Below are 24,622 nucleotides of genomic sequence, written 5' to 3' on the forward strand. Positions count from 1 at the left end.
AGTTCATGCAACTATGGAAAGAGATAGTTCAGCTAGAAGAAATCACCTTGTAGAGTTCAGCTACAAACAAATTGCCCTGTGGAGAGATCAATAGAAGAAGTTACCTTGCAGAGAGTTCAGCTACAAAGAAACCATCATGTAGAGAGTTCAACTACAAACAAATCTCCCTGTAGAGAGATTAGCTAGAAGAAGTTACCTTGTAGAGAGTTCACCTACAAAGAAACCATCATGTAGAGAGTTCAGCTACAAACAAATCTCCCTGTAGAGAGATCAGCTAGAAGAAGTTACCTTGTAGAGAGTTCAGTTACAAAGAAACCACCATGTAGAGAGCTCAGCTACAAACTAGTGACCTTGTAGAGACATCAGCTAGAAGAAGTTACCTTGTAGAGAGTTCAGCTACAAAGAAACCATTCTTTAAAGAGCTCAGCTGCAAACAAATCACCTGTACAGAATTCAGCTACAAACAAATCACCCTGTAGAAAGATCAGCTAGAAAAAGTTACCTTGTAGAGAGTTCAGTTACAAAGAAACCACCATGTAGAGAATTCAGCTACAAACTAGTGACCCTGTAAAGACATCAGCTAGAAGAAGTTTCCTTGTAGAGAGTTCAGCTTCAAATAAATCACCTGTAGAGAGTTCAGCTACAAACAAAAATCCCTGTAGAGAGATCAGCTAGAAGAAGTTACCTTGTAGAGAGTTCAGCTACAAACAAATCACCCTGTAGAGAGATCAGCTAGAAGAAGTTAACTTGTAGAGAGTTCGGCTACAAATAAACCATCATTTAGAGAGTTCAGCTTCAAACAAATCACCTGTAGAGAGTTCAGCTACAAACAAATCTCCCTGTAGAGAGATCAACTAGAAGAAGTTACCTTGTAGAGAGTTCAGCTACAAACAAATCACCCTGTAGAAAGATCAGCTAGAAGAAGTCACCTTGTAGAAAGTTCAGTTACAAAGAAACCACCATGTAGAGAGTTCAGCTACAAACTAGTGACCTTGTAGAGACATCAGCTAGAAAAATTACCTTGTAGTTCAGCTACAAAGAAACCATTCTGTAAAGAGCTCAGCTGCAAACAAATCACCTGTACAGAATTCAGCTACAAACAAATCACCCTGTAGAGAGGTCAGCTAGAAGAAATTACCTTGTAGATAGTTCAGCTACAAAGAAACCACCATGTAGAGAGTTCAGCAGCAAAGAAATCACCCTGTATAAAATTCTGCCAAAACAAATTGCCCTGTAGAAAGATCAGTTAGAAGTTACCTTGTAGAGAGTTCATCTACAAAGAAACCATTCTGTAAAGAGCTCAGCTGCAAACAAATCGCCTGTACAGAATTCAGCTACAAACAAATCACCCTGTAGAGAGATCAGCTAGAAGAAGTTGCCTTGTAGATCGTTCAGCTACAAACAATTCACCCTGTAGAGAGAGCATCTAGAAGAAGTCACCTTGTAGAGTGTTCAGTTACAAAGAAACCACCATGGAGATTTCTGTAATCAACATATGTATTATATATATAATTTGTACATTGACTGATAAAATATTTAAAGTACATCTACTTCATCTTTTCTTCTTCCTGTGGTAAAAAAAAAGATAGGTTAAAAAAGTCCCAAAGCCGGCCATAGGTGTATACAAAAAGAAATGAAATCTAATCCAAAACAGCCAAGCTGTAAAAAAAGTATGCAGCCCTTAAAAAGGCTATGGTGAAAAAAGATGTGAAATCCCAAGAAATGGCTGTGATGGTAGGTTAATGGTAAAAATTTTAATAATGACAATTCAGGTGAATTTTGTGCCAATACCAAGCGGCACAAAAATTCACCTGAATTGTCGTTATTAAAATTTTTACCATTAACCTACCATCACAGCCATTTTTTGGTCGCCACCTTGGATTTCACATCTATTTTCACCATAGCCTTTTTATGGGCCGCATACTTTTTTTACAGCTTGGCTGTTTTGCATTAGATTCAGTTTACAGTACAAAATTACAATTTAAATTATTGGTGACATGCTGAAAGCATGCCAGCAACCAAAGAACCCATTCCCACAAACTTTAATCAATGACTGGGGTTTTTTTTTTTTGTTTTTTTCTCTCTCATGGTTGTCAGCACTAGCATGGACATAGAGGTTTGACCTATATATTAAAATACGGAAATGTAATATGGGAACCCATTATGTACTGCAACTTGAGGGTGTGCAACAGCGTGCAACGAAACTTGTATATCATCTTTAAGAGACCAGTCTTACATAGATCGACTGACATCATTGAATTTACCATCTCTTTTGTATAGGTAGCTACAGACGTGGTGACTTAACAAGCTGTTATATGGTTACTTTGATCTAGATCACTCCAACTTTTTCACTCTTTCCCACAACACACAAACTAGAGGTCACGCATATAAATTACTTAAGCCCCCTGCCCACCATTCATGTCGGGTCAACTATTTTGGTACTAGCTGGAGTAATTAATGACTGAATCAATCTTACGAGTGATACTGTGGAAAATTCTTCATTAAATAATTTTAAATCAGCTATAGATAATCACTTTTATGACTTTAGATTTATGCTTAGAGTTAATTTTTGTTTATTGTATCTAATTTATATATGTATATATGTAATTGAATGGGTGTACAGGGTTTTTAGCCTCAATCCAAATCACATCATATTCATAATCATAAATAATCAGTTATTTGGTGCTTGATTGTGTTGGTAGGCAATGAGATATCTATGTCTTGCAATTATGATTAAAGTACAGGCAGCTAAAGGCATATAGCCTGTATACTGGATCAGCACATAACAGTAAAATATTAACAATTTATATGAAAGTAATTCTAGAATCAAGTATGTAAAGGATTTAACATTAACATTAACTACAATTGCAGGCAAAATATTTTAATCATTAATAATGATTATAGTTAAAATATGTTTTTGTCACATTTAATTATTTGGTTAAAATAACAAGTGAGCAGACTACATATGCTAATCAAGTGACCACATCCATCACTTTGTGGGTATAGTAATAAAATAGGCATGTTGTTTAATTTATGATAACACCTCTCTACTATTTATTTTTTCATACAGGTTTCCAGTTTAGTGGCAGCTACAAAGGAGATGGAACAGATTCTGAGAATCTCGAGTTGAGAATTGATTAGGAACCAATATCAGACCATGTAAAAGAACTGAAAGTGCTTTCTGGAGATATCTTTGCAGCAGGGAAGTGGCAGATGTCATTTTTCATAATGAAAGCAGTCATTATATCAATGGATAACAACTCAGCAAAGATAAGTGGTACAGGTAAAGTGTGGGATGGAAAAACCAGTGTATCCATTGAAGTCACATTGAGGTCATTATCATGTGGAAGTATATTAATAGGTGAGCCATGCCCACTTAGGTTATACTGCCTGTAGGCATACATCCCATTTATCAATAGAAGTCTGTAGGTATGTACGAATGAGACTAGAATAGAATTCATGTCCATTGCTAGTCTCGTGCCCGGATTGCTTTTATTGTTTGTACTGAGGATTTCCAAATCTCTTCAACACCAAAGTTCACATGCGCTTTCATCATGTGCAATTTCAAATACCTGTAATTATCTGATGAGACATGTATGGCTGAATGAAACACTGACACACGAGGTTAAAAGCTAACTCGGTTGAATCACACCGGTTGTACCATTCACCAGGCACGCAGGAAGTGACGTAGAGGATCATGTTTTTCATTTTGTACTTTACAGGTGTTGCAAAGATTTGGAAATCCACAGTAGAACCTCTGTATTTCCCTTACCAATTACAAAAGCGATCTGGATATGAGACTAGAGTCCTACTGACTGATGCCCAGAGAATGAGCGATATTATGTACTAGTTGACTTCACTGTATTAATTTTAATGTTATAAGTAGCTAAAATATATCATAGCTGTAGGGTCTGCACTGAGGTACTTGTTACCTTTAGTGAGTTCTATGCATATTGTTGTGCCATCACAATTGCAACATTACACTAGTCACGCATGGCCAGACTACCTTTTTGAGTGATGGTCAGCTACCATCACTAAAAAAGGCCAAAAAAAGCAGTTTGGCCACATGAGACTATAGTATGTACAAGTTGAGGTGGATCTTGAAAAACAGCTAAAAATTAAAGGTGGATTTTTCTCAACAGAGTTAACATTTCAGCCAACCAGATGGTTAGTGGTGACAGCTAGTGGTGACAGCAAAGGTGTCAACAACAGACACATGTGATTTGGCTGTATTACAAGTTTGGAAAAGGGCTGTAATGGACATTGCATTTTATGGCTTCCTCATAGGAAATGTATGGTGAAGATTTTGTAACTATTGTGTCAGACATTTGAACGAAAAGATTTTGAAATATTTTTAGTGGGTTAAGCAGTGCTACAAATAAGCCAAATTTCAAGATAGTGTGTAATTTGCATCCGTGAGTTATTAAATGTTTTTGAGGATCCAGCTCAATGCGTACATACTATAGCATTGTATTATAAATGCAAAATAAAACACAATGTGTCAGTGTGCGTGCGTGCGTGCGTGTGTATGACTCTGTGTGTGCGTGTGTGTGTGTGTGAGAGAGAGAGAGAGAGAGGGGGGGGGGGAGAGGAAGGATAGCCTTGTATTCCCTTTTTCTCCTGTTCACACAGAGTATTTGGGTACAAGTCAGTTGCAGATCCAGTGTTTAGAAAGAAGGAGTCTATATATAGTTGGTGCACTGGGATGGTGATAGCCTAATGATATAGTTTATGTCATATATATTGTGTGATTGCGTACATTAGTTGTTACTTATTTAGTTGGTATACGAAGAGGTTCATGTACCCTGAGTATACCCCCTTTGGATTCATCACTGAGTTGCTTTGGTTAAATGTTTTGTATGTATAGTTATAAGATGTATTGTGGATGGCTCTGATGTTTACTGTACAGTTAATTATGCACTTTCTCCCTGTGCACTCCTCTCCAGATACACCCCTGATCATGAGGAAATTAATAGCTTTTGTAGTTACGGACTTGTACTTGGATGCTCTTGTAGCATCATAGCTATAGAGTACTTGCAATTATATCTAGATTTACAAGTAATTATATATGGGCATTTCAACCAATGTTTTAAATTTTAGAAAAAGTACTTTTTAGTGTTCAATAGATGGCATAGTAATTTCCGATCTTTGGGTTGGAATCAGATGCTATGGCATGCACAGTGCCGAGAGTTCATAGCATAAAGAGGTTTTAATACTATGAACTCTTAATAGTGCTTTGAAACAGAACCAGTTGACCCTATACATTGTAAAGGGAAAGTGGCACAATTGGATTAGGAAGCCATCTAGTAACCTGCATGGACTGTCTTGAAATTGCAGTTGCTACTAGCTGCAAGTTTGTGCAGTAGCCAGTTTAGAGTTTGTCGGTGATCTTTGTATATGGTTTGTGTTTCACTTAATTATATATGTAGGCAGTCTCAAGTGAGTAATAAGATTGGAAGTTAAAGGTAAACAATTGACTAAATTGGAGGTGTCACAATGATGCAACAGTACATAAGGTGGAGTTGTGGTTTCAGTTAGACATCATCCAGTTGAGTATCCAATAAAAGAATCCTGGGGGTAAGTAGAATTCTAGGAAAACGGGATGGAAACGGAAAGTGGGAACGGGAACGGCCAACGGAAAATGCCTGATGAAGGTTATCATGTCAATATATAGGTTAGACTTTACAGCATGATGCAACACTGTTGGACCCTCCGTACTGTTCCGCTAAAACGATCAAAACTCTCTAATAGAGCAGTCACCGTCCATAAAAATGCTCTAATAGAGCAGTCACAGAATGTTTTGCAAACTATGTATCTCACCAGGGGCCTTTTAGTATTGAAAGCTTGTGAATCAATGTACTATAGCTGGCAACCCTCAGCCTCTTCATTGGAGTCACCTCAGCCTGACACATACTGTAGCTACCTCATAACTAACTTTTATCTTGACAAGGTTGCAGCCATACACCTTCTCATATCTTTATGTAAACACTGTCAATTAATTAGAGTACTTTGTAAACCTCTTCATTCTTAATTGTTGAATCTTTTGTATGGTTTCAAGGAGTATGCTTATTTCAGTTTTTTTAATAGTGTTGATGATATAGCTAGTGTGTGCCATATGAGACCAGCCATGCACAAAGACTCGTCTTGGAGCTGCTGCAACCTGGCAAGCAAGCTAACAGCATACTTTATCATCCATAATTCCTTATCGGGAAGCTGCATGTAAGTGCATAGCCTATATAGACACTGTCTATATAATTAGAATACTTCACAAACTTCTTCATGCATGTTTCAGTGGTATTATTGTTATTATTACACAGGTTCTAATAGTTCTTGCGCGTCGACAAATTTAAAGCGGAAGTCACTTGTGGTAATTATAGTTTGAAGTTCAAAAATAAATCGATTTGATTGGTCGAAATTCTATGCACGTGATTTCGCTTGTTTTTATTGTCGCACAAGAACTATTAGAAGCTGTGTATTATTAACACTTTACAGTGACCAGCACTGAAGGTCTACAACAACGTGCGCTGCAGCTTTAGGATTACCTAACCTAATTTCAAGGACTTAGACTTAATGACTTATACAGTAGCTGGAATGGTGTAACAGAAAAGGGGCCAAAGTAAGGAAAAAAATCCCTCCAACCCCAGGATTCAAACTGCAGGTCACCCAATGTCTAGTCTATTGAATCCTTTTAAATGTTTATAGTTTTAAAGGAACAGTTAACAGTCAGTGTTGATGACCTAGCTAGTCTACACACCTAATCTTTGCCAGCTACAGTTGCTCCATGGTTTAAAGGTCCACGCATAGTTTACAAAACATTCTTGACTGTTGATCTATTAGAGTATTTTAATGCACGGTGACTACTCTATTAGAGAGTTTCAATCGCTTTAGCGGAACAGCATGTCAAAAAGTCTGAATATATTCTTAATACAATGTCATTCAAAGACCACGCCGACAAAAAAATTAAAAATCACGGAAAATGTATTGCTCCTATTGGGAAGGCCATAAAAAATAATTGCATTTTGTTAAAATACATCCCCATCTTAAAGTAAATTGCCTTATATCGCCCAGAAACTAAAAGTACATCATATAGCAAACCATTTTATCGACAATGCTGTAGCCTGACTGGCTTTCCAATATCCGCCTTTTGGCAATGAAGTGCCGGTTTCAGCAGAAGTGCTGGTTTCAGCAGAAGCGCCCAATACGCAATGTATTGTGGGATTCACCCGTAGAGGAAAAGGTTTGTTTGTAGCACTACTGAGGGACGAATAACATAAATATCGGCCAGTAATACATTCTACAGTAATGTTTCGTTGTACTGACACTATAAACCGGCTGGAAAAAGTGGGCGAATACACCGCCAAAATTGCATTTCGATAAGAGTGCGTAACTAATGGCAAGAGTTCATAATATATATATATATATATATATTATGAACTCTTGCTAATGGTGATTTACCTTTCTTCGCTAGTCTCAAGTCAGTTCAATGGTTACAACAAGCGCTACAAATGAAGTTCGTTCACTGGGTAAGTAACCACGTTTAATAAGTTGGAATTCCTACAACTTAATCTTGACTGAATTCATGTACAAATTTGTGGTTTGTGGTATATTCACTAATGACATTACACAGCTGGCATAAAATGGTACAACTAATAAAAAAACACACTTGAGGTATAAAAATCAGTTACCACACTTACACACCCACCCAAACACACATTTGCTCAGAGTGATAAGCAAGGTCTTAGCTACTGACAATGTCACCAACAAACTGTGATGGAAGGGAAACAGCACACCAAATAAAAACATAGACGTAAGGCAAAGTGATATTGTTCTGTGTGCTAGTATGCAACTAATTTAAAACTGAAGGAAAAGGAGAACAATCACCAGATACACAACACTTTCAACACAAATAACAAAAATAATAGAAACCAAAACAATACACACACTGTCATACTGCCCAAGACTCTTGAGTGACCACCAGAAGAGAAGAGAACACACACACACACACACACACACACACACACACACACACACACACACACACACACACACACACACACACACACACACACACACACACACACACACACACACACACACACCTCTGCAAAGTGCAAGAAACACATCACAACATTACAGAATACGTACATTCTGTGCGTACATTTATTTCATTGATTATTTGCGTAGCTGCAACACAAATGCAAGACATGTACTATTCCACTGTGACGAAGTGCCATCAGTCTGAATAAACTTAAATACCAGTGGTTGGGCGGCACCAAAACAGTTCACCTTGACTGAGAATCTGGTAGTCAGCAGTTGGTTTCTTAACAGTGCCTGGTTCAATATAATATATAATAAGAGTCTCAAGCCATGTTCAATCCTCTGAAATACATACCACTGTTCTCCGCCATGTTCAATCCTCTGCAATACAATACATACCACTGTTCTCCACCATGTTCAATCCTCTGAAATACATACCACTGTTCTCCTAACATTGTCAGTGAAGACAAATATTGTCAGTGAAGGCAAACTATAAATTCGCTGCTTTGCACCGCCTCTGAACTTCAAGAGTAACAAAATTTTATCAACCTTGGCACTAGTACAGTACTTCAAGTACTGCTGCCGTGATCCTTGACGACTGATGATTGGCAGCTGGGACTGATATATCCAAAGATGGCGACCATTACTTGCCGCTCCATTCTCACTGTTACCATCACTGCATCACTGAATGTATTGAACTTTCACAGGGTAACTCAGTTTCATCGTCCGTTTCCAATATCCTCTAGCGGTATAGTGACAGCCTAGGCGACAGCATTTCTGGCGAAGCAGAAGGATTAGTCCTTTATTACTACAAATTCTTTAACTTCTACATCCACCAACTGCTGATAAATCAATCGGATACTTGAACGCCTCTGTCTCCCTACAATAAAATTTTTTTTCCGATGAAGCTATACAGATACATACTGAAAACTACAACATACTACTACTTATTACCTAACTGTATACTTATTACTACCTATACGTACTTAACTTAACCAATGTCAAAGTCAGGAAATTCGTCCTCAGCAGTAAGCGAATACTGGAGGAGTATCATTTTTGCATTGTACCTCCACAAAGTCACAGACAGTTGCTGGAGAAGTTGGCGCCTAGCAAACTTTCGTGGTAAACCGTTTCTAACAGTTGTTCTGTCAGCTATGGATCCTAAAATTGATAGGGCATATGGTGACCAAACACCAAAGGTCTCACATACAAGAGGGATAAAATCTCCTCCATTATCATTTACAATGTCCTGGTATTGGTTGTCCTTAGCTATCTCACCAACAGCAGCGGCCACCACAGCCTGAGAAGAAGCAGAAGATATGACAGCAGACTGAGTGGTACTCCTGACGGAGAGATCAAAATAGACAGGACGACCAAGATGAAAGTCAGGGTGGTATATGTCGCCAGGACGAGATTGGTCAGATGGAATGCCTTGCTCCCTAAGAACACCAGGGTGATCTTGGAGCAAGGCATGGTGTACAACAGACACTAAAGCATTATGACGCTGGATCCTCAAGGGACCATGAGAGCACCCCAGCAGATGATCACCAAACTGGTCAATGACAGATAGACAAGTACAGAGTGGTAAAGAAGGGAACAAAGGAATGCCAAGCCACAAATGTAAAGCTATAGTAAAATCATGAGGAGGAATAGCTAGACCCAAAGCAGGCTGTGGAAGTGCTTTAAGCCAACCACTGCTGGTGCCAGAACAATGTGATAAAGCACGCAGGTGTGCTTGATCCCGAATGGTGGAACTGCTTACAAGCTGTTTAAAAAGTGAATCATCTAAAATGGCTTGAAGGTCAGTTTGAGAGGAGTTTTGCAACACAGAAACAGAGAGGAGTTTTGCAACACAGAAACAAAAAAAAAAAAAATGGAAAATCGCCGTAATTGTACGTTTAGTATGCGGAAATATTTTAGTTTCGTTTCTGAGCCATATTTTTTGATATGGTGCGAAAGGGTCCGACAATGTTACAAAGAAACATCATACTGTAAAATCTACTGACATGATAAGGCATTTTCCGTCGGTCGTTTCCGTTCCCGCTTTCCGTTTCCATTCCCATTTTCCTAGAATTCTACTTACCCGAATCCTGCATGGACACATGTTTAACTAGTTATTGTCCAATCATTTACAATGGGCTCCTCCTATGAAGCTGAAACTTGATATGGGGCCGGGTTTGTACCATTTTTAAATATGCTGCAACATTGTTGTAATCTTAGTTTTATATAGCATTAGTTTTTGAGTCATTTTGTAAGACTTGTAGGGTATGGAGAATATTTTGAGACCTTAAACTATATGCATGCACTTTTAAGTTCATCTGTTGCATCATTGTGACACCTTTATCCTTTACCTTGCTAATTAACTTTCAATCTATAGTTGAGACAGCCACTTGTCTATGGGTATACACCATTGTGTGCATTGGGTGAAAGATATTTGCTCACCACCAAGCATACAAAGGTCACTGAAATTCAACAAACCTTATGGTTATTCTCAGTAGCTACATGAACAAATCTGCAGCTAAGAGCAACTACAATTTCAGGTTGCCATGATGGCTTGTCCAATTCAATTGTGCCATTTTTTTCCTTTAAAATGTATGTGAACTTTTAAAGCACTGCATATGCCAAAGTATTTGATTTCATGCAAGCCAACAAACTATTATATTTCTGAGATCGGCAATCAATACTCTATTTACTAAGCCTAATAAAAAGTCCATTTTTCAAAATTTAAAAGTTAAATACATGAAATACTACATGTGTAGAGGGCTAAAAACTATTTTTTTTACAACTAGCCCTAACCTGAGACCGAGGGGACATATACTTATCTAATCAAAAACAGCTAAGCTATAAAAAAAATGGTGCGGCCTCCAAAAAAGCCAGGGTGAAAAAAGATGTGAAATCAAAGGTGGCGGCCAAGAAATGGCTGTGATGGTAGGTTAATGGCAAAAATTTTAAGAACGACAATTCGGGTGAATTTGTGTTGCCCCCCTAGGATTCGGCACCAAATTCACCTGTATAGTCATTATTAAAATTTTTGCCGTTAACCTACTATCACAGCCATTTCTTGGCTGCCACCTTTGATTCACATCTTTTTCACCCTGGCTTTTTTGGAGGCCGCACACTTTTTTTACAGCTTGGCTGTTTTTGATTAGATATCACTTCTTTTTGTAATTTCATACCTAAAGCCAGCCTATGGCCAGCTTTAGGTATTTCTTTTAACTTGTCTTTTTTCTTTACTACAGGGAGAAGATTATTATGAGAGAGAAGATTTTAATGATTTGCTTAGCTATATGCAATAATTTACAATTGTGTTGATTGATCATAAAATATAAGTCACACAGGGTGAACTGTTTGCAGCTGAATACTCTACAGGGAAATGTGTATGTAGCTGAAAGTTCTACAGGGAGCCCCTCATAATGTAACTGTACTCTTTGACTACATGGTGAATGGTTTGTAGTTGAACTCACCACAGGGTGGCTTATTTCTAGCTGAAAAACTCTATGAAATGTAACTGAACTCTCTCTTGTTTCTAGCTGATCTCTCTGCGGGTGACTTGTTTCCAGCTGAACTATCTACAGGGTGACTTGTTTCTAGCTGATCTGGTGATTTGTTTCTTGCTGATCTTTCTACAGGGTGGCTTGTTTCTAGCTGAATTCTCTATAGGGTGATTTGATTCTAGCTGATCTCTCTACAGGGTGACTTGTTTCTAGCTAAACTCTCTATAGGGTGGCTGAGCTCTTTACAGGGCTGCTTGTTTCTACTGAGCTCTCTACAGGGTGACTTGAAAAATAGTTGAACTCTTTGCAGGGTAACTTGCCTAACTGATCTCTCTACAGGTGGATTTACTTCTAACTGAATACTGTACAGGGTGATCTGATCTTTCTATTGAGAGATTTGACTCTCCGCAGGGTGACTTGAAAAAAATATTTGTGCTCTCTACAGGGTGACTCACTCTACAGGGTGCCTTGTTTCCAGCTGATCTCTCTACAGAGTGATTTTTTCTAGCTGATCTCTCTACAGCGTGATTTGCTTCTAGCTGATCCTCTACAGGGCGAATTGTTTTTAACTGATCTTTCTACAGGGTGACTTATTTCTAGCTGAACTCTCTACAGGGTGACTTGTTTCTAACTAATCCTTCTATGGGGTGATTCAAGCTGATGTTTCTACAGGGTGATATGTTTCTAGCTGATCTCTCTGCAGGGTGGCTTGTTTCTAACTGATCCTTCTACAGGGTGATTTGTTTTAAGCTGATCTTTCTACGGGGTGATTGATATGTAGCTAATCTTGCTACAGGGTGACTTGTTTCTTGCTGATCTTCCTACAGGGTGATTTTTTCTAGCTGATTCTTCTACAGGGTGACTTCTTACTGGCTAAACTCTCTACAGGGTGACTTGTTTCTACCAGATCTCTCTACAGGGTGATTTGTTTCGAGCTGATCTCTCTACAGGGTGATTTGAAATATAGCTTATCTCTTTACAAGGTTACTTGTTTCTAGCTGATCTCTCTACAGGCTTACTTCAAATGTAGTTGAACTCTTTGCAGGATAACTTGCTTCTAGCAGATCTCTCTATTGAGAGAGTTTGTTTGTAGCTGAACTCTCCACAGGGTTGCTTATCTCTAGCTGAAACACTCTACGAAATGTAGCTGAATTCTCTATAGGGTGACCCGATCTCTACAGGGTGAATTGTTTCTGGCTGCAGATCTTTCTACAGGGTGACATGTTTCTAGCTGAACTCTCTACAGGGTGACTTGATTCTAGCTGAACTCTCTACAGGGTGACTTGTTTCTAGCAAAACACTCTACAGGGTGACTCGAAATGTAGTTGAACTCCCTACTGGGTGACTTGATCAAGTCGATCTCTCTACAGGGTGATTTGTTTCTGGCTGATCTCTCTACAGGGTGATTTGTTTCTAGCTGATCTCTCTACAGGCCTGTTTGTTTCTACTGAGTTCTTTACAAGGTGACTTGAAACATAGCTGAACTCTCTACAGGGTGATTTGTTTGCAGCTGAACTGTCTTCAGGGTGACTTGTTTGTAGTTGAACTCCGAGTCTACAGTGTGAATTGTTTGTAACTACACTCTCTACAGGGTGATTGTTTTTGGTACTAGTTGAAGGGTGACTTGATTTTAGTTGAACTCTCTATTGGGTAACTTGTTGTTGGCTGAACTCTCTACATGGTAACTTGATTGTAGCTGAACATTCTAATAGAGTGACTTATTACGTAGCTGAATGTTCTATTAGGGTGACTGCCAAATTTACTTTTACTGAAGACTTTCATTTCAAGTGTAGGATTATGTGTCAAGCTTGCTTGTGTAATTGTGGATACTTCAGGCTAATTTGTACTAGAAAATTGATGCTTTGAGGTGGTCTTGTACAACCCAATTTGATAGTTAATTTATTTGGCTGTGTTTTATATAGGCATGCTAAGGTGGATCAGGCACTTCCTCAGACCATCTATATTGTTAATGTGTGATCTGTGAAAATCAGCCAAAGGTAGAAACAGCCTAGACTGAAAGTTTTTACTCCCGTAATTTGAAAAAATCACCTGTTATTTAAAAAAAAGAAGATCTTTGTATGAGCACTGAGTGACTAGTAAAACACAATAAGCATCAATGGCTAAATTTTACTGTGGCAGCCACCGGTGCAATGCTACAAAATACCCTAAAAGAACAGTCATGTAAAAATAATCTTTGTTCATACAAAAATTATATGAAATTAAGAAAATTATGAAAGTGACTGCTGGCAGTCACTAATGCAGTGATGCTGTCATAAATGCAAGTTATATATCCAAATGAGCTTTGCATACCATAACCATCACAGTTGAGAGCTATAAACCACTCATTTTACCATTCACTAATACTAACCCCTAATTACAACCCACAGTTAAATTGTTGCGCATTATTTATTTTCATGCTGAAGTATTATAATATTAGATGTTCCTCCGTAGGCTGAAATCACAAAATTTGTATATAATTGTGAAACATTTTTACTTAATGGCATGTAGTGTACTACTACTACTACTACTACTACTACTAATAATAATAATAATAATAATAATAATAATAAACGTGTCTTTCTCACAGGTTTCGGCCAGTTCAGTAAAAGCTATACAAAGGAGATAGAGCTGATCCTGAGAGTCTTGAGCTGAGAACTGATTGAGACCCAATTTCTGAATATGCTGTGTCTGCATGGAGATCTATTTTGCTGGAGGAAATAGCAGTTGTCATTCTTTGTAAAAAAGCTGAGTGTTGCATCATCTGACGATAAATCTTGCCAAGATAACAAGAAAAGGTATATGGGACTCCAAGTATATGGGACTCCAAGTCTGAAGTATTAAGTTGACCATTAGGAAAGATGATGGAGTGTACACTGGTTGCTGATCCTGATCCCTGGACTAATGCTGAACGTATGAGATCCAGAATGTGAAGATCCTAACAAATGGAAGATCTGGGGTATTATCACAGGGAATTAGTATCCACATGGCACTTTCATTGTTGCTAAAATATTTGACACCATGCAAGACCAGAAAGGAATTTGGAGTTTATAGTGAAGCTGATCTGTATGGAATGCCGTTGTGGACAAAAATCCATTTTTCAGTACTGTATATATCATTGTTAAGGGTTAATGCTATGTGTATGGAATGCCATTGTGGACAAAAATCCAATTTTAAGTTCTATATAACAATGTTTAAGTATATTATGTGTCAGTGTGCACACTGTGCATGTCCATTTCACTACATGTATACTACTGCTTTAACTATAAATTGTCTATCATGAATGTCCATTTTTACTTCAAAAGTGTTACACTAATAGTCCATTTCATTAGGGAAACTTTTTGTTCACATTTCATTTCAACTTTCAATTGCCCATTTCAATAGTCCAACTTTTTGTTCACTTTTCAATTCAACTCTCAACTGTCCATTTCAATAGTCCAACTTTTTGTTCACTTTTCACTTCAACTCTCAATTGTCCATTTCACTAGTCCAACTTTTTGTTCACTTTTAATTCAACTCTCAACTGTCCATTTCAATAGTCCAACTTTTCACTTCAACTCTCAATTGTTCATTTCACTAGTCCAACTTTTTGTTCATTTTTCGCTTCAGCTGTCAATGGTCCATTCACTAGTCCACCTTTTTGGTCATTTTTCACTTTCAAGCAAGGGCGTAGGAACCAGCAGGGGCAGGGGGGCCGGATCCACACACTATTTTCAAAAGCATGTTTTGCCCCCCCCCCCCCCCCCCCACTTTTTGGGCCAGGTATACGTAGCCAAAGCTACGCACACATACCTCCATATGAGAAGCCATACAACCATCATGCAAAATTACTCATTGGGGTGCGGAATCACCAGTCCACCACAACAATTTTAGCTGATTTTGCGATTTTGGGTGTTATCAGCGAAAATTTTACCCTTGAAATATTTTGACCTAAGAACAAGAATAATGAATAAATAAATATTATAGTATTTTTGTTACCATGGTTACTGGGAACTTAGCTGGTATTATTCTTGTGTTGTGCAATGTGTGGGGTTTGGCATATAACAATTTTGCAATACTGATGATACTGCTTGCATTGCCATCTGTCTGGCATACAATTTTCCCATTGAGTACATAAAGCAAAGATTGGCATAAAAATATTTCCTTTAGAGTAAAAGGATAGCATAGTGTAAAATCTTTCCTTTAGATCAAAATATAATGTACCCAATACTCTATTGTGTGCGCAGTCAAAAGAAGTTGTAGCAACTCATGATGAGCATTTGTATTATGATAAACACGTTACTATTCAGGGTGGATTTGGGGGGGGGGGGGGGGGGGGGCAAGGCCCCCCCTTCACTTTTAGGCTTTACTTGATCAATATGCTGAGGATTATAATGAAATTTTGTCTTAGCATAATTATATGATCACTAATAACACAAATACTCATAAACCCACCTTATAAGCATCTTTCCAAGATATTATCAGTGGATTTATGCTAAAGTTTATGTAACAAGGACCCGGATTAACATCGGAGGTGTACAAGATCGAGACACTTAAATAGAGCAGTCACCAAACTACTCTAATAGAACATTCACTGGAAGCACATAGTTGGTTCTAGATCTGTTATGGAATTTTTACAGATTTCCTGCACCTATGCATGCAGTGAAATGCATTGGTCTGTTTAAATGGCTTGATTCATCTACTTGTGTAGTTAATATGTATGGCAAGACTTAATTCAGGTACACAATTTCCATTGAAAATGCTCTCAAATTCAATCTTTTATCATTCAAATTACACTTTCAACATTATTATTCTAACATGTATCTATTGTTGTGAAATTGTGAGAGGATGCATCATGTGCTTGGTTGTCTGTACCTACCCAAACTTTACAAAATGTTTCAGAGAGCCATACCTATAATCTAAAGGCAGTATATAAAATATCTACTGCCAGAAAAATGTGGAATTGTCTCCAAATTGCAGTATTTTAGCATCTATTTTTCAGAAATTTCCTGGGGATGGGGGGGCCATGCCCCCAAGTTCCAGCATGCACCCCCAGGAAATTTCTGAAAAATAGATGCTAAAATACTGCAATTTGGAGACATTTCCACATTTTTCTGGCAGTAGATATTTTATATACTGCCTTTAGATTATAGGTATGGCTCTCTGAAGCATTTTGTAAAGTTTGGGTAGGTACAGACAACCAAGCACATGATGCACCCTCTCACAATTGCACAACAATAGGCGCATGTTAGAATAATAATGTTGAAAGTGAAATTTGAATGATACAAGATTGAATTTGAGAGCATTTTCAATGGAAATTGTGTATCCGAATTAAGTCTTGCCATACATATTAACTACACAAGTAGATGAATCAAGCCTTTTAAACAGACCGATGCACTTCACTGCATGCATAGGTGCAGGCAAATTTGTAAAAATTCCATAACAGAACCAAATATATGCTTCCAGTGAATGTTCTATTAGAGTAGTTTGGTGACTGCTCTATTTAAGTGTCTCGATCTTGTACACCTCCAATGTTAATCCGGGTCCTTGTTGCATAAACTTTAGCATAAATCCACTGATAATATCTTGGAAAGATGTTTATAAGGTGGTTTTATGAGTATTTGTATTATTAGTGATCATATAATTATGCTAAGACAAAATTTCATTATAATCCTCAGCATATTGATCAAGTAAAGCCTAAAAGTGAAGGGAGGAGCTTCAGCCCCCGCCCCTGAATAGTAAGGTGCAAATGCTCATCATGAGTTGCTACAACTTCTTTGACTGCACACAATAGAGTATTAATTTTAAAGGGTACATTGTATTTTGATCTAAAGAAAAGATTTTACACTATGCTACCCTTTTACTCTAAAGGGAATATTTTTATGCCAATCTTTGCTTTATGTACTTAATGGGAAAATTGTATGCCAGACAGATGGCAATGCAAGCAGTATCATCAGTAATGCAAAAATGTTATATGCCAAACCCCACACATTGCACAATGCAAGAATAATACTAGCTATGTTCCAGGTAACCATGGTAACAAAAATACTACAATATTTATTTATTTATTATTTGTAATGTACAGGACTCAGAATTGAGTATATGGTACATGTAAACATGCAAGTGATTAGTTAAATAAGTAATTTTCTAAAAATGCTTTGAATTTGTCCAAGTCTGGTGATGTAATAATTTGATCTTTGAGGGTGTTCCAAAGTCGGATGGTGGAGGGAGGTAGGTAACCATGCTTTACAGGACTGCATACAGATCAACAAGCAAATTGGCATAGACACCTTCTAAGCAATTAAATTACAGACCTGTGGTAGCAATAATTGCTTACCTATACAATTATAATCTACAAATAATAATTACAAGGGTAAAAAGAGTACAATTTCTGAAGCAACTTACACCCAGTGGCCTGGATCTAAAGTTGTTGCAAAAAAATATAAGTGTACACCAGACACTTATAAACCTGCCACTATTCAAGGCAATGCAATATGTATACTGTATACCTAGCTGAATTCTCTCTAAAGGATGATTAACCTAGCTGATCATGAATTGTCTACAGGGTGATTTTAATTTAAACCTAGCTGAGCTCTTTACAGGATGGCTTTCAACCTAGCTAAACTCTCTATAGGATGACTTTTAATGTATGTAGCTGAAGTCTCCACTGCATGACTTTTAACGTAGCTGAATCTCTAGAGAATGACTTTCAACCTAGCTGAACTCTCTACAGGATGATTTTTAACCTAGTTGAACTTTCTACTGGATGACTTTTAAAACAGCTGAACTCCCTAATGATGATTTTAACCTAACTGAATTGTTTACAGGGTGACTTTAAACCTTGCTGAAGTATCTACAGAATGACTAGTTGAACCCTCTACAGGGTGACTGTTACCTTATCTGAGCTCTCTACAGAATGACTTTTTACCTACGTAGCTGAACTCTCTACAGGATGATTATTAACCTAGATGAACCCACTACTGGATGACTTTTAAAATCCCTGAAGGATGATTTTTAACCTAGTCTTTTTACTTTGCTGAAGTATCTACAGAATGACAACCCTCTATATACAGGGTGACTGTTAACTTCAACTTCTCTACAGAATGACACTAGCTGAACTCTCTACTGGATGACTTTTAATTTATAGCTGAACCCTCTAAAGGATGACATTTAAACTCTCTACAAGGTGACTTTTACCTAACTGAACTCTCTCTGAAGGATGACATTTAGCCTAACTAATTTGTCTACAGGGTGATATTTAACCTAGCTGAAATGTTTACAGGGTGACGTTTAACCTAGCTGAACTCTCTATAGGGTGACTTTTAACCTACGTAGCTGAACTCTCTATAGGATGGTTAGTAACCTAGCTGAATTGTTTACAGGATGACTTTTAACCTAGCTGAACTCTATATATACAGGATGGCTTTTAACCTAGCTGAGCTCTATATATATACAGGATGGCTTTTAAAGGATGATCATTAACCTACCTGAATTGTCTACAGGGTGACTTTAAGCTTAACTCTCTATAGGATGACTTTTAACCTAGCTGGATTCTCTACAGAGTGACTTTTAATCTTGAACTCTGACTTGTTATGTATCTACAGGAGATATATTATAGTGTAGCTGAACTCTCTACAGGGTGACTTTAAACCTAGCTGAATGCTTTAATAGAGTTATTTATTTCTAGCTGACTGCTCTATAAGGGTGATTGCTCTATTAGAGTATCTCAATTTAATATTATGATAATTGCAGAACCTCGCAAGCGAGTATAAATGCAATATGGGCTACAAACATCATTGCATAATTAAATTGGCAAACATGTCAATTGCAGTTTTATTGAGTAGTTTGTTCCATATAATGTTCTAGTAGCTGGAAAGTAACTAAACTTGTATGAATCCATCCTTGTAAATGGCACTGTGAGTTTGTAATCATGACCTCTGGTGACTCCAATGATAAACAATCAAGTAATTTTAAATCTACAATTTGGTGGATTGTTTTGTACATCATTTGTAGTCTAATAGTGTCTCTACAACGCTTAAGGCTGTTCCATTCAAGTTTAATAATCAGCTTGCCTCTGGAGTGCTACTGAATACAGGGGTTTTGCTATTATAATTGTTGATACAGCAATAGTACTTCTAGCTAGACTGCCACTAATGAAGTTAAATTGGTCAAAAGGAGGAGTTTCAATTGAAATCATAGAACTTCATTGCAGTTTAGCTATATATATATATATATAATTCACCTCGGCTGGAGGCTCTGCCAGCATTGTTGAGCAAATGTAAACCCTTTGTTTCTGCAAAACGTACATCTTCGTTTTGGTATTTAAGAATTCATTTGTAAATCCAATTCACACAATAATTCGTGCCATCATAGACCAAAAATAACCGAGAAATTAGAATAGTGAAATGTGTGGGGTCATAGATGAAATCTTGATAGCTACTAACATCTTGAAAGCTTCACTGATTTCTCCATAGTCTTCTAGAAATACCCATAAAATAATGCTGAAATCTTGAAATCCTTGTTGTGAGGTCTTGAAATTCTGAAGGTGACATCAGCCAGTTGTAGACCCTTTGGTCAAATGGACAAGATGTTGTCAGGTAAAGTGAAAAAAAAAAAAAACTAAACAAGAAATTGGACTCTTGAAAGTGAAAAATTGCCAAAAAGTTGGACTAGTGAATGGACAATTGACAGCTGAAGTGAAAAGTGAACAAAAAGTTGGACTACTGAAATGGACAGTTGAGAGTTGAAGAGAAAAGTGAACAAAAAGTTGGACTAGTGAAATGAATAATTGAGAGTTGAAGTGAAAAGTGAACAAAAAGTTGGACTATTGAAATGGACAATCGAGAGTTGAAGTGAAAAGTGAACAAAAAGTTGGACTATTGAAATGGACAATTGAGAGTTGAAGTGAAAAATGAACAAAAAGTTGGACTAGTGAAATGGACAATTGAGAGTTGAAGTGAAAAGTGAACAAAAAGTTGGACTATTGAAATGGACAATTGAGAGTTGAAGTGAAAAATGAACAAAAAGTTGAACTAGTGAAATGGACAATTGAGAGTTGAAGTGAAAAGTGGACAAAAAGTTGCACTAATGAAATGGACTATTAATGTAACACTTTCAAAGTAAAAAAGGACAATTTATAGTTAAAGCAGTAGTATACATGTAGTGAAATGGACATGCGCAGTGTGCAGACAGACAGAGTGCACACTGACACACAATAATATATAATACTTAAACATTGATATATAGAACTTAAAATTGGTTTTTTGTCCACAACGGCATTCCATACAGACCAGAGACAGATGGGATATCCTTTTGTTACTCCAATGGATGGTAGTGGGTGTAAGTCAAGCTGCTTCTGGCCATAGCTGATGTCAACATAGTTAGCTAGTCAATACAGCAACAGCATGATGCGGGTTGACTGCATGGAGGAACAAACAACACATCTAGCTATAGGCATGGCTTAACATTGTTATATCTTTATTAGCTACACAGCTCAACCTCAAGTAACGTTGAGTAAAAAGAGCTTTCAAGTTTATTATTGCTGGCATTCAATGAAACAACAGAAGGCGTGGCTTTTCAAGTTTACAGTTGCCACTCAACATGCATGTACCCTTGAAACACCAGCCAAGCACATCTGGTGATTTTTGGTCACTGTATTTAGCTATGGGATGTAGTGTGAGTATCTTTACAGGCTCACAGTTTGATGGAAATGACATGGAAGATTGATGGGCAGGGCACTTTTGCAGTATTTTTTTACCAACTCTCCCCCTTAGTTAGCTTTCCAAGAAAAAAAATGTTGGAGTCTATAATAGACTTACTGCCAAATGACTATAGTGCAGCTACAGGTACATGTCTACATGCAGATGGCATTTAAAAGTAGTGATGCTTCCGCGCAGGCGCTTAGCTAATTATAAAAGCGCAAGATACCACAAACAACAGAGATGCCAACCTTTGAACAATTTTAGGAGTGAGACCTCAAACACTACCAGCAATGTGGACCAGACTCAAGTGCAATTTTTGGTAGTGAAGACCAAAAAAAAAAAAAAAAAAAAAAAAAAGATCGCTACATGCTCAAAGTACAAAAATAAGCACAGGGCTAATTATGAAGCAGATAAGGCGAGAGAAATGCGTGAGAACTAAGCTGAAAGAGTGAGAAACAGAGGGTTAGGCGTGAGAGCGTGAGATTACTAGCCAAAGAGTCAGTAAGACCATAGATACTAGACTTATAATAGGGATTGGCAACGGAGGCGTAAACGGAAATAATCCGCGTTTCGCTTTCCCGTAATACTGTTAGGAATTTTCAAGTCACTACCAGCTAACTGCTATCATAGTGTCGCTATGCTACTGAGAATGTTTCATGTGTTTCCACGAAGATTTAGTCTTTAAAGGTACGTAGCTCCATTAAGGATTCTAGCTAGCATGCGTGATGGAATTTCAGTATGGAAGTGAAACCTGCCTTTATTCTTTATTATTAATTACTAGGCAGACAGCACAGCTGGTGTGCCTAGGATGTAAAATCAACAATAGTGAAGTGTATGTTACAATCAATAAGTGTACATATGCTACAATTACTAGTTGTGAACAAAAAGTTACAGTATGTATGTGTTACATAAAAACACTAGACGCAAGGCACCTTCACTGCACTGCCTTACGTCTTTATGCAGTGCAGCGAAGGTGCCTTTGTCTTTATCTCTCGCATTGCGACAGTGAGAAGACTAGACTAAGAGATGAGAGTTACGCAGCTGAGATTAATAACTTTCTCTTGCCGTCTTTCTAATGGCGGAACAATTTTCCTTCACCCACATTGTATCTGGACAAAACTGTATGCCGAGAAGTTGTAGCTAATCTGCTAAAGCATGAATTTAACTATAGGACATCCTCACATATCTCTGGCTTACCTGTACAGAACCACAAATTATTCACACTTCAAGCACTGACTGTTTTATTAGAGTTATCGACTGCTTTATTAGAGTGTATCTGAACCTTTGAAGTCAGCATTGATGATTACACTCCATCAGTTTAGACCACTCAAGTTCAAATGAGATACTGTAGCGGACTGGGTGTGCCCCTCCTTTTACAGCTCCTGAACTCTAGTAGGAGTAAGACCTATTATGTACACCAGACCACAAACTGAATTTGAAGTCAGTGAAGCATCATCCTTGATCTCAACAATGAGAGACATCCCATATCCATGAGGCAGTACTGTCACACAGGATCAAACATAGCACAGTTCATACACCCTATACAACTTTGATTCGTGTGCCATACAACTCAAGTTACAAATAACAATACCTTGCCAGGCTATTATTTACATGTCATATGAAACTACATGATGTAAACATTGCAAATCCAACTAGGAGGTTGATTCTTGCTCTACTCTTGCATGGGCCTGTTGCAGCTTGTCTTGTGTTATACTTCTGACTCCATCTAGTCTGCCAGCAGGTCTGTTGGTTCTGCAACTGCTCACTCAGATGCTAACAGCTTACCTAGCATTACAATAAATCATAAATCAAAAATCAAATTAAGACTACTACATAAACACACCACAAATAATTCATTACACCAGAGTAATTTCTCCTGCCAGATATTTTATGTCGGCAGCAGGAAAGACTCCTGGTTTCTGTTGCACAAATTTTCCCAAAATACAATAAATTACGTCATCATATTTTTTGCACTAAAGATAAATTTACATATACATTGTGAACCAGATTCAACTGTATTGGGGAAGTCAAGAACCTAAGCCCACAGTACTTTCAAAGTTCAGCAAAAAAAAAGGCTGTAATCCACATTCAACCATAATAATGTGAACTATACAATGTGTAGAGTTAGCCCTGTCAACACTCCAGCTGTGATCATGGAATATGGAGAACAGTGACCAGGTAATTTACTTGCAGTCCCCAAACAAAATGTCTGGCATGTAAGACTAATACCAAAGGAGATTAGATACCTTTGTGCAATATGCAATTTCATCAGATTGTTTACTGAGGTAGTTGGTAAACGTCATATTAAGTCAATATTAAGTCAAGTCGTATTATTATGTGTATAATTATATTCATGAAGAGGGTAATTTATTTGAAACAAGTTCGAAAAACATTTCACCCATTGTTTTCTCATTACCACACCTATGTGTTGGTAATGCAGCACACACACAAAAGGCAAACACAAAAACACACTTTTGTACTACAAAGTCACACACACACACACACACTAAAGCAAATCTTTTGGTAATAGTATAGCAGCCAGGCACACACACATTAAAGCAAAACTTTCAGCAATAGCATCAACGTAATTCCAAAAACCCAGTTTGAGACCATTGCTAAAGAGCACACACTAGATCGTTATCTGTAATATTCTTCCCTCTGGTTCTTAGGTGGTCTTCCAACCTTGAATTTCTTGTAATTTCTCTCCTTTCATCAAAGTTCTGATGCCAAGACTATACATGTGAAATTTTCTGTTGCTCATTTTAAACTCTGCCTACACAAAGTAACAGGAAGGATTCATAAACTAGATATGGAGTCACATTCTCCAAAGTTAACATTTGTACTGAACCTTGGAAACTCTTCAGAAAGTAGTTCACGAAGCTCAGTAAAACTACACAAACTTGTACAAATATCGCTCTGGAATGCCCTGTAAATAAGCATTCTCCCTCAAACAACGCCCCTATTGTTAGAAAATTTGCTCCATTAACACTTCCAAGGTCAAAATAAAAGGGTGGGAAATGTTAACACCGTTTAGGAACGTTGTGTCACTTCAAGAAAACTACACAACGGTAAATAGCGTTGAACTCCACAGTAAACAACAAAATGACAGCGCACTAAAACACACAAATAAGAAACTTACCCATCCAATGTACTTCATATAGCCATAGCTTCAGCTTTAACGCACGAAGAATACGTGCACTGCACGCCTGCTCGAGTACCTGTCACTCAAAGGCTCCACCATCTTTTACTTCACCAGCGAAACAGCGAAACGCGCATTAATTTACGAAAATAATAATTTTATAGTGCGTTGCCAATCCCTATTATAAGTCTAGTATCTATGGTGAGACCATAGGTGAGACCATAGTTAATGCGTGAGAGTTGGCATGTCTGCAAACAAGCATTAGGTACTCCATC

At 37.6% G+C, this 24,622-nt stretch overlaps 1 protein-coding gene and 1 long non-coding RNA gene across 7 annotated transcripts in view; one reads left to right on the plus strand and one right to left on the minus strand.

The window, feature by feature from the left end:
* The window catches only part of LOC136244214 (cytochrome P450 4B1-like), a 41,754-nt gene extending 26,943 nt beyond the window's left edge, over window positions 1–14,811 (plus strand). For 2 of the 3 annotated variants that reach the window (XM_066035765.1, XM_066035766.1), the window contains 2 exons: window positions 3,071–3,361; window positions 14,119–14,811. In XM_066035765.1, coding sequence (XP_065891837.1) covers window positions 3,071–3,083 — 13 coding nt within the window. In that variant the 3' untranslated portion in view covers window positions 3,084–3,361; window positions 14,119–14,811. The remainder of the gene's footprint in view (window positions 1–3,070; window positions 3,362–14,118) is intronic. The other variant, XM_066035764.1, reaches the window with a different exon arrangement.
* A 4,427-nt stretch (window positions 14,812–19,238) lies between these two features.
* On the minus strand, window positions 19,239–24,554 carry LOC136244608 (uncharacterized). 4 transcript variants are annotated; one of them, XR_010695466.1, is made up of 3 exons: window positions 24,348–24,530; window positions 22,406–22,993; window positions 19,239–22,356 (listed from the first exon to the last, which is right to left on the minus strand). It is a non-coding gene; the product is annotated as an uncharacterized lncRNA (long non-coding RNA). The 4 variants fall into 4 exon arrangements; XR_010695465.1 differs by having other exon boundaries at window positions 19,239–22,353; window positions 24,348–24,529; XR_010695464.1 differs by having other exon boundaries at window positions 19,239–22,747; window positions 22,800–22,993; window positions 24,348–24,503.
* Window positions 24,555–24,622: the final 68 nt, after the last annotated feature.

Source organism: Dysidea avara, chromosome 14, assembly GCF_963678975.1.
Source record: "Dysidea avara chromosome 14, odDysAvar1.4, whole genome shotgun sequence".
Classification (NCBI taxonomy): domain Eukaryota; kingdom Metazoa; phylum Porifera; class Demospongiae; order Dictyoceratida; family Dysideidae; genus Dysidea; species Dysidea avara.